The sequence below is a fragment of the Drosophila ficusphila genome, unplaced genomic scaffold (genome assembly GCF_018152265.1).
Source record: "Drosophila ficusphila isolate 14025-0441.05 unplaced genomic scaffold, ASM1815226v1 contig_127, whole genome shotgun sequence".
Taxonomy (NCBI): domain Eukaryota; kingdom Metazoa; phylum Arthropoda; class Insecta; order Diptera; family Drosophilidae; genus Drosophila; species Drosophila ficusphila.
The window spans coordinates 37,007-48,410 of NW_025064016.1; the positions used below are offsets into that span (position 1 = coordinate 37,007).

The 11,404-nt window shown below is 37.7% G+C and overlaps 1 protein-coding gene across 4 annotated transcripts in view; it reads left to right on the forward strand.

Annotated features, from left to right (window-relative positions):
• Positions 1-11,262, forward strand: part of LOC108092654 (tyrosine-protein kinase Btk29A) — a 47,824-nt gene extending 36,562 nt beyond the window's left edge. For 3 of the 4 annotated variants that reach the window (XM_017192310.2, XM_017192311.2, XM_043209466.1), the window contains 8 exons: positions 7,284-7,489; positions 7,576-7,692; positions 7,753-7,833; positions 7,894-8,024; positions 8,181-8,309; positions 8,366-9,138; positions 9,204-9,337; positions 9,400-11,262. In XM_017192310.2, coding sequence (XP_017047799.1) covers positions 7,284-7,489; positions 7,576-7,692; positions 7,753-7,833; positions 7,894-8,024; positions 8,181-8,309; positions 8,366-9,138; positions 9,204-9,337; positions 9,400-9,498 — 1,670 coding nt within the window. In that variant the 3' untranslated portion in view covers positions 9,499-11,262. Of the gene's footprint in view, positions 1-4,087; positions 4,614-7,283; positions 7,490-7,575; positions 7,693-7,752; positions 7,834-7,893; positions 8,025-8,180; positions 8,310-8,365; positions 9,139-9,203; positions 9,338-9,399 lie in introns of those variants that run through there. The other variant, XM_017192312.2, reaches the window with a different exon arrangement.
• The last annotated feature ends 142 nt before the right edge of the window (positions 11,263-11,404 follow it).

Sequence of the window (11,404 nt, forward strand, 5' to 3'; positions counted from 1 at the left end):
CAATCTCAAAGAGATCAAATTTTGCGCTTACGCCGACGACTTCTACCTCACCATCAACACAATAAACGAAAAATCCAACAACCAACCTTTCAACCATCTTTAACCGTATAAGCGAATGGTGCTTAGTATCTGGCTATTATTTCAGTGGAAAATGCAAGTTCTTCATATCTGCCGCAAACATAATTGCAAAGCTGAAATAATAACAGGTGACACAAACATTCCATCCACAAAACTCTTAGAATCCTCGGCCTTATAATAAATCATAGATACAATTGGAACTCACACATTAATATACTTAAATCAGAACTTGCCAAGACCCTAGAATTATAAAACACCTGTCCTCACTAGTACAACACCGATACAACTACTCTAATCCAAATTGTTAAATCAATTATTGTCTCTAAAATAGACTTCTGCCTTCCCATATATGGACGTGCACCCAAATCCCAGCTCAATCGGCTAAAAACTTCACTCAACTCAGGAATTAGATCAGCACTGGGAGCACATCGCTCCACACCAATAAACAACCTTCTAGCAGAATCCGACATCAACACTTTAGAGCACAAAAGAGACTTCCTCACTGGCAAACTTTCCAAAATTTACTCCAAGCCAAAACACCCCACTAAAAACCCTTATTAAAACTGCAAAAGGACCTACAGATACACCAGTACCATAGACGAAATTATAAAAATATGCAAGTCCATTCTATCCCTTACCTCCCAAAAATAGTAAAACCTAAAAATTCAATATGCCAAATGTCCTAAAGCCACGAACACCTCCTTTCAAATATAATAAAAACACCACCCCCGATCGTATTTCAGCAACTATTTCATCCTCAAACTCTCCTATCCTAACCACACCTTTGTTTAACTGAGGCTCCAGTCAGGCGGAATAAAACATACAGGTTACAAATGAATCAAAACCATAAACCGCTCTACCATTACTGACTTTCGCGAAATCATAGAACATAGGCCGAAAATGCAAAGAGGTAAAATGATATGACGACTCTTTCGTATGCTATCAAAACCAAACAACATGTCACTACAACCACCGTTAAATATTATCACCCAAACTTTCCAAAATTAAAATTATCTATCAACATGATTGTTGGCAACAAAAGCAAAGTGCCAAACTAAGCCAAACCCCCTTAACCTACACCCCTAACCTAAACCCAAAGATATTTAAATTCTAAAATTACTACTAAAGAAAAACAAAACGCTACTTACGTCCACTGGTATCACGAAATCAAAAATCATAGAACAACCACCCTTATTAACTCTTCCTAAGCAGAAGAGAACAAAATCATACACGACTAGACTTAAACATATTTAACAACCTCAACCTTGGCAGAACAAAAAGACCCCCCCCCATTGTCCAACAATCCCCAGTCCACAACCCACCAAAAAAAATCCCCCCCCCCCCCCCCCCCCCCCCCCCCCCCCCCCCCCCCCCCCCCCCCCCCCCCCCCACCCCCCCCCCCCCAAAAAAAAAAAAAAAAAAAAAAACAAACCCAAAAAACCCCACAACCAAAAAAAAAAAAAAAAAAAAAAAAAAAAAAAAAAAAAAAAAAAAAAAAAAAAAAAAAAAAAAAAAAAAAAAAAAAAAAAAAAAAAAAAAAAAAAAAAAAAAAAAAAAAAAAAAAAAAAAAAAAAAAAAAAAAAAAAAACCCCAAAATAAAATTAAAAAAAAAAAAAAAAAAAAAAAAAATAAATAAATAAAAAAATTTAATAAAAAAAAAAAAAAAAAAATAAATTGGAAACTTTGTTCTGTCAGCTCGACAAAATGCCTGCAAAATGATTAGAATTCCATGGAGTCTTGATTGCCGCAATGTTTTGTATTCATGGCGCATGCGTTAAAATGTTATTAACCCACATTTGCATAAAAAATAACAAAAACAGAGACGCGGCCACGATTACAATTTGTTGTTTGTCTTTTTGCCGTTTCCTGTTTGATTATTATTACTGTTTTGTTATTGTTTCTTGTCGCTGGTGTCGCTGACTGCACAATTTTTCAAACAATTTGCGTGTAATTATTTGTTTTCTTTGCCGCATGCAACTTGCCAATTAGTTAACAATTTTTCACACGCGTTTTTATGAGCCTCGGATGTAAACATTTAACCTTAATTTTTGTTTATACATACATATATTCGTATTTGGTTTGGGGTCTGTGTTTGCCGGCTTTAAGAAGGTTAACAACTTCAGTTTTTTGAAATAAGAGTTCATATTGTAAAATTTATGTATCATGTATTTTATAAATTTCTGAATACTTTATAAGATCTTAAGGCTTTTACAGGCTGGTTTTCCCCACAATTGAGTTGTTATCTGGACTTTAATTTACTATTGACAGTTTCACTTCTAAAGTCGTTTTTTCTATTATATACGTTAAGTGTTAACAAACTTATTTGTTAAGGGCGCTAAAGGGCTTTTGACCAAATAGTGTTTGGGCATGTGGCAGCAGACGATTTTGTTTTGCTCGATTATCATCTATTTCTTAGTAGCTTCTACTTTTTTTCAAACAACAAATGCATTGTAACCACAGGTAATATCATAAAGATATTGTTGCCTACTTTCAGGCAGTTTCAAAACTGAAAAGAAATGGGGCACATCTTAATGAAAGTTTATGATATATTAGGAATCGGAAGATTTAAGAAGATCATTAACAACAGAAAACAGAAAACAACTTAATAAATTATAAATGTTATATACAATTCATTAAGAAATTGTTTACTATTATGTTTAATTAATTGTAACCTTAGTGTTGCAATGCTGACATTAAAGAAATGGTTACTACTTAATTAAATAGTGTAGTATATTTTGAAAAAGTTACGCATTTATGCACAATTTCATCCATAAACATTTAAAATTGAAAAATGTATTTATTTTTCTCTTCGGCAGCAACATGTTGCTGGTGTAGTAGCAACTTATGTTGCTGTTGCCAACCGTTTCATATTTATTGGCTACCGGCTTGGCAGCGCACACTCACACACACCTTTACAGGTGTGCAGACATCACCCATCTCGCTTACACCTGCTGACTTTTCCAGCCTGTTGCTTCATCTTCGCAAAGAAGAAACAACAAAAGAAACTCTACTTTTTTTCGGTCTTGTCTTCTGCGGCTTTTTTTTCGTTTTTTTTCCACACACTTTGCTATTATACAAGTGAGTTTTTCGTGCTTTTTGTTCTCTGAAAACTTTAAACGTACCAGCAAAAGTTCAAAAGTTTTGTTTCTTTTCATTGATGTAATTGTTGTAATCGCCGTCATTGTTGCTGGTGTGTGGCCGTTATGGCAACTTTACCGTTAACATTCAAAGAAAATTCGTTTTACAGTTGAAGGGGCATCGTTTGGTAAATACTACAAAATAAGTTAAAAATCATAGTTGCAGCTTCAAGATTTCGAATAAAAAGAGAAGAAGAGGTATACATAGCTCTAAACTGTGCACCTTGATCGGTGATGTTTACACATGTGTGTGTTTTCTTACACTGTAAAAAACTTAAATACTGTTGTATTTATGTTCAATGGATATCTAATAATTTAACCAATCTTCATTGATCTAAGGCAAGCTGGTAATTTCAAAGTAGATCGGTGGATCTTGGCAAAATATAAATATTTATTTAATGTTATTCTATTTAAATTGTTCGCAGTGTTTGTTTATGTTGCTCAAGTTGTCGTCGTTTCGCTTGGCGGCTTCTGCTTTGTTGAGCCTGTTGCTTTTGCTCTCCATTCTCTCCACTCTTCGCTCTCCACTGCTACAATTAAGTTTTACTTTATGTTTATGGCCTCCGTGTGTTGGAAGTTGTTTCTGTTGTTGCTGTTGTTGTTGCTGTTTTATTTCTCAGCCAAGTTGCTGCTGTCTGGCTAAAAAATTCAGTTGCCATTTCAGTCAGTTGGCTTTTAAACATTTACTGAAACAGATCGCGTCGCGCACAAAATTTGATATTATTTATAAGGAGAAAGAAATTACTAGAAAAAAGAAAAACATTAATGAATACAACCAAGTTTTTGTGATTTTATATGTGTTTCAAATAAAATTTATAACGCTGTTGTTGAGCATAACTAATTCGTGAAAATGAAAATTAGTTATAGCATACGGAAAATGTTTTCAAAATGGCGTCGCCTTATGCCATTGTGTGAAAACAGATTTCAAATATTAAAGAAAATAAAAAATTAAGAATATACATATATAGCGCACGTCGAAATTGCTAGAAATAAAATCTTGAGCACAGGAAGCTCAAAGTTATTTATTTGAGGGCCGCTTTAACGGTAAAAGCCGCTCAGCATCGCTGAATGGGGAACGCTTAAAGGTCAACAGCAAGCAGCAATAGCAACTACTACGTATAATAACAAATAACAACAACAACAACAACTGCAGATTGCAAAAAGGAAGCAACCGAGAAACCAGTTTGCCAACAACCTGAAACTGTAGTTCAAAGAATTGCAAATCGAGAAAGAAGCAACATAAAAACCGAACAAGCGATTTATGTGAAAGTGAATTGACACAATTACCACAAGATATCGTCGAAGAGTGGAATTTTTTTTGCCGAGTGGAGTTGACGGAGTCTCCATCACAGATATTCGCTGTAGCAACTATGATGCTTTTATCGGCACTAAAGCTGGGTAAGCTGAACGATCGAGGTTTAAAACAGATATTTTAGTTCTGGTCTTGCCTTTTTAGGAGGTAATTAAAGAATTCCAATGGGTGCGGGGCTGAAAGATAGTTACCACGCGGTTTCAGTGAGGTTTCTCTTTATTAAAATATTCCTATGTCTGAATTAATATACAAGTTTCATAGGAACAAGTATTACGATTCTATCGTTCAAGATTTAAAATACCCACGATAGTTTTGGTTTTGGACCCTGATCTTGTTTGTAACTTTTGTGGGCGTTTCTTTGAGCTGCTGTCTTTGAGTCATCGTCCAAGCATTTTGATTAGTTTCACCTGCTTTGAACAACCAATGGAGAACAAAGCAGCAAACACGTGTTTGAAAGTCTTGCAGTTTTTGATTTTCACAAACAGTTGAGGCTCGAGGTTGAGCACCAGCTGCAATAACAATACTCGCATTAACAGCAATAACAAGAATAGCAATTTGCATAACAAATTGTTGGCAGAGGAGGGTTTTCCAAGGGGGGACTGTGTATTGGGGATTGTGGATGGCGGTAAAAGCGGAGCAAAGACAAAGCACAATTACACAATTAGCTATAAATACCTGTACAGCGGTAATGACAAATGTTGCAAGTGGGCTTGGAAATTCAACGCACCTGTTGATGTGGCATACACTCTTTATAGTTTCGAATAGTTTTGCGTAGCTATAGTATCCCCTCTCTATATTTATGTGCAATTTATGAGACCGCTTCGACTTTTACATGAATACATGGAAAATTTACTTCCGTTTGGAAATTCGCAAGTGTTTTCAAAATGATTTAAATACTCAACTGGCTGTGCAACGAGAAAATCCAGTTCGGGTTTTATGAATTATAATACTCTGCCACCTAAACAAAGCTTAAATATTTTCTCACAAATTTTACATACTCTTATTATTTTACAATGCAAATAAACAACCATTGAAAATAAAATTATTTATTTTTCATAAAGTCTTCTAAAAAAAATCGTTTTTACGCTAGTTACCATAGATAATTTCTATAATTTTCCTATTAAAGTCAAAGCAAGCATAAAACACGGCAACCTTTCGGAAGAAGTCAGACATCAAAGATTGCAATTTTCTTATTATACATAAGTATATGTAAGCAGAGAAAATGCTTGAAGCGCTTTTCATTTGCATGGAAAATGGGCAAACAAAAGCTCGAGCACGGCTTTAACAACCGGCAAGTGTGCGATTGTGTGCGTTTCGCTGGGAAAGAAAGAAAAACTTTCTATTTTTGGTTTCAATCTTGCATCAATGCAGGGGCACGAGCACTCCTCAACTGCTCGACTGGCGTATTGTGTACGTTGTAGTTGGAGCGTTGCCTCCAAGGCTTTTGTCATCTTTTGCCGGCACGTTTTCCTCGTAACTCTCTGTTGTTTGGCCTGCCTGTGAGAATGGGCGGAAAACTAGGGGGCGGGGCTGGCCCAACGAGTTTTCACATGAAATATGTGCGCACCACTTGCTTTGTGATATTAAGAAAATTGGCTTATCAATTGAAAGTCAGTGGCAGCCAGTTGCAAACTGCAGGGCAAATTTTTCTCCTCACCGTACTACTTTGTATCAATTTATTTATATACGAGTATATATCGACCAGTTGGGAAATCGCTTAGGCCGTAGGCAGTCACTTTCGCTTCGCGATTAACCTTCACTTTTGTTTTAGCCGCTCGGTGCTCGCGATTCTCGAGCAGAGGCGCCTACCTGAAGCACTTCTCCATCCGCTCATCCAATGCAAAGTGGATTCCAAGTGGCACACAGAAAATCCGAAAAATCAGACAATAAAGCCAAAAAAAAAAAAAAAACAAAATGTGTATCATGAGCAGCGCACGTTGACTCATTTGCTGCAGGGCGATTGCATAAGAGACGCCCACTCAAATGCCGAAACTCGACTGCTCTCGACTGGCATTTAAGTTTCATTTATTTATCTTTATTTATTTTTTCATTAATTGGGGTTACACGTTGAGTTCACTTCGAGCCAACGTTATTATTATTGACGGGCACTTGAAAAACCCCGGTTGGCAAACACCGAAATCGCTTTAAACCGAGCAAAGTCCAGCTCATCAAACCGCTTTCCATTGCCCGAATGTCTTTGATTTATCTGCGAATTGTGGGCGACTGAGCGGGCGCCTTGAACCATTGAAAATCTTGTCAATGTTCAGTGTCAGCGTTTGGCCAGTGTCAAATTAATTATCACCTTGACAAGAATCGCAAGCGACCAAAAAAAAAAAAAAAAAAAATATATATATATATATATAAAAAACACCAGACAACATAAGGCGATTTTGCGATATTTGTCGATGGCTAATTAATTGGACAGCCCTGGGGCCAGAAAATGTTTAAAATTAGATTTGTGTGTAGTACATGGTTCACAAACAAAAAAACCTTAGAGGTGTTTTAAAAATAAATTACATGTCTTTAATGATGGGCAATTTGTGTCAAGTATTAAATTTGTTGTTTTATATCACCTCTATATATTTAAATAATACTTTGTTATACATTAACAGTATAACACCAAATAAAAGGTTAAGAAAACCAACTCAAGCTATTGTAATTATTTTTCACTTTTGCATAATTCAAACGAAAGACTTAGGCAACGAACTTGAATATTTATACTTACATTTTTTTGTTTTCTTTTCGTACTTTTCCAGGCAACGGCAGTTCTCCAGCCCAGAATTCAACGCGCAGCATCAGTCCCAACAGCTCCACGACCAACAGTCAGTTCAGCTTGCAGCACAACAGCTCGGGGAGTCTCGGCGGCGGAGTGGGCGGCGGATTGGGAGGCGGAGGCAGCCTTGGCCTAGGCGGCGGCGGAGGAGGCGGCGGCAGTTGCACGCCCACATCACTGCAGCCTCAGGTGAGTCTTTATTTTTGTTTCTTTGGCGGAGACATTGCCCCATAAATAAACTTGCATCTAATCAACTTTCGTTTCGATTTAAAAAGTCCTCGCTGACAACTTTCAAGCAATCTCCAACTCTATTGAACGCCAACGGAAATCTATTGGATGCCAATATGCCTGGCGGTATACCAACCCCCGGAACACCCAATTCCAAAGCCAAGGTGGGCATTCAAATACATAAGATTATAACAAATGGTTATTAATTTCTATTTCTTTGACAGGACAATTCACACTTTGTCAAGTTGGTGGTGGCACTCTATCCATTTAAGGCCATCGAAGGCGGTGATTTATCGCTGGAAAAGGTGAGGCTTAGATCCCCATTATCCATGAATATATCATAATAATTTGTGTGTATTTTGCAGAATGCCGAGTACGAGGTTATCGATGACTCACAGGAGCACTGGTGGAAGGTCAAAGATGCCGTAGGAAATGTCGGCTATATACCCAGCAACTATGTCAAACCTAAAGCTCTGTTGGGTCTAGAGCGCTATGAGTAAGTATATATTTACTAAAAATAATACAATACCTTATAATAAAACTCCTTAAAAAACAATATTAATTAAAAGAATGTAGTATAAATTATACACAAATTTACTTGTACTTTAAATTTAAATTTATATAAACTAATAATGATTATAATCCTTTTTAGATGGTATGTGGGCGACATGTCGCGACAGAGGGCCGAATCCCTGCTAAAACAGGGCGACAAGGAGGGCTGCTTCGTGGTCCGCAAGTCATCGACCAAGGGTCTCTACACACTTTCGCTGCATACCAAAGTGTAAGCTAAAAATACAACAAAATTAAATACAAATATTAACCCTTGGTTTCCTACAGTCCACAGTCGCATGTGAAGCACTACCACATCAAGCAGAATGCCCGCTGCGAGTATTATTTGAGCGAGAAGCACTGCTGTGAAACTATTCCGGATCTGATCAACTACCATCGCCACAATTCCGGAGGATTGGCCTGCCGACTCAAATCCTCGCCCTGCGATCGCCCAGTTCCACCCACAGCTGGATTATCCCACGACAAATGGGAGATTCATCCAATGGAACTGATGCTAATGGAAGAGCTTGGATCCGGACAGTTTGGCGTGGTGCGCCGCGGCAAGTGGCGCGGATCGATCGATACTGCGGTGAAGATGATGAAGGAGGGCACCATGTCCGAGGATGATTTCATCGAGGAGGCCAAGGTGATGACCAAGCTGCAGCATCCGAATCTCGTGCAGCTGTATGGCGTCTGCTCCAAGCATCGACCCATCTACATTGTCACCGAGTACATGAAGCATGGCTCCTTGCTGAACTACTTGCGTCGGCATGAGAAGACCCTCATTGGCAATATGGGTCTCCTTTTGGACATGTGCATACAGGTCAGCAAGGGCATGACCTATCTGGAGCGCCACAACTACATTCATCGAGATCTGGCTGCCCGAAACTGTCTTGTCGGCTCTGAGAATGTCGTAAAGGTGGCCGACTTTGGCTTGGCTCGATATGTTCTGGACGATCAGTACACCAGCTCCGGCGGCACCAAGTTCCCCATCAAGTGGGCGCCGCCCGAAGTGCTCAACTATACGCGTTTCTCATCCAAGAGCGATGTTTGGGCATACGGTTAGTCTTTGTCAGCCAATTCCTATTTGTTTAGAGTTTAATCAATGTATTCATTGCTGTTTTAGGTGTACTCATGTGGGAGATCTTCACCTGTGGCAAGATGCCATACGGTCGCCTAAAGAACACTGAGGTTGTGGAGCGTGTGCAGCGCGGAATTATCCTAGAGAAACCAAAGTCGTGTGCCAAGGAGATTTACGATGTGAGTTGATAAGTTATTTCAAATGGAAACCAGTTTTTAATGTTGATTAACTTCTTTAACAGGTCATGAAGTTGTGTTGGTCACATGGACCCGAGGAACGTCCCGCGTTCCGTGTGCTCATGGATCAGCTGGCTCTTGTGGCCCAAACGCTAACCGACTAAGAAGCGGATCAGATTGCAGCAAATCCCCGCCTGCAAGCAACACGCACTGAACACACTGAAGCATCTTAAGATATTGGAGAACGTTAAAGGCATTACAATTAGGTTACGGATGCAGTAAAAGAAGATGAAAGATATATTTAGATTTATACATACATGTATATGAACCATAAGTTTTAGTTAAGCGCGAGCCAGTTTACGATTACGGCACGATCACCATATGACTATGGCATACTTGGATTATTTGATAGAGCTAGAGCTGAGCGAATGATATCATTATGTTTATGAACGCGTTAACTGTTAGTCGGTGTAGATACCAAGCGCAACAACTGACAGTCACATATAGCAACTATATTACAAAAAGATAAAACCGAAATGCATTAAAGTATAGAGAACTGTAGTTAATAGTCAAATTTTTGATACATTTCACTTACCGAAAGCGATTAAAAAAAAAAAAATTATAACTATACGTGCATACGATATGATATTTAAATGTGCTTTTTTAAATAGCGAGCCAATGTGCTAAGAAAAATATGATTATCTCTAAAGAATGATGAAACAAACAAGAAAACTGATTAAGCATTAAATACTAAAATGTAAGCCTCAAGTCGAAAGCGAAATGTTTGCACAACTGATTAAGGATGAAGAAGGAACCGAAGGAGAAAGATGGAAAAGTTCGCCAAGGAACATAAACAATTTTTAGACTAGATTTGTACGTGCTTAGTTTAAGTTTTGTGATTTATTGTTTAATTCTTGCAGACGATTTATATTTTTATTTAATTTTGATCTTGCGATGACTTCTACCACGCTCAAAGTATGAATCAAGTACGATATAAATACGAGAAATTTATACCATATGCTTTATATTTTAACTGAATTCTTTCGTTTTTTAAATATGATATAATGAAAAATATCTATACACATATTTTATCGTATTTTTATGAAAGTTTTACTTAATTAATTTTATCATTTGATTAAGCAACCAGAAATACAAAAAAGAATACGAAAAACCGAAAAACAAATAAAATGTACGATGAACATTTATTCACATTCCCCCTTTTATTTTTTATTTCTTTACGAAATTCAGAGACTGCGAGCAAAGAACTCGGTTTCACACCAAAATGTTTGCGAGCCAAGATCAGACGAGAACAATTCGAAGCAATGAGAACAGAACCAAAATAGAAGCAACTCACATAGACTTATAGCCAGACTATACCAGACACCAACAGAAACCCAATCAAAACAGCAATTCAAGCTGAAAACTCCAACAAGCAACAAGCAAAGCCAAAAGCGCATTTTGTACAACTTTTGATACAGCATTTTGATACGAGATACGAACTATACACAGAAACCGCAAAGGTTGCTCTATGTTTATATGAATGTGTGGTAGTTAGTAAGCGTCCTTCGAACGACTATATCTAGCATTAGCCGATCCACAAACAATGGTAATGTCTATCTATGATGATTCCTTTTGCTGAGCGCATGGCAGAACAGAATAGATAGAAGCGTTTTCCTCCTGCCGATCCGCATCCATGCAGTAGCCACTATCCAGACTAAGGTCAACATATGCAATCTACAAATTACACTACTAACTTATAATACGCGGCTTAGTTGATTTCTTGCGCCTATGCATATAGAACATTATATATACGATAAACATACAAATACGAAATACGTTTATTGCCATGAAACCCACTCCCAAAAAATAAAACAGAAACCAAAAATCATCAACGTGATATTGCTAATAAATGAACCGAAAATACTGCAGGCCTCTCATGTTTTATGAATAGTTGGGTTCGGTGAAAATCACAGAAGTGAAAACTGCAACTGTCTTCAAAGTGGCGGTGAAATGTTGTTAACAATATTCATATCACAGCCAGCTTTGAGGAGCGTTGCGGTCTTTCTGACC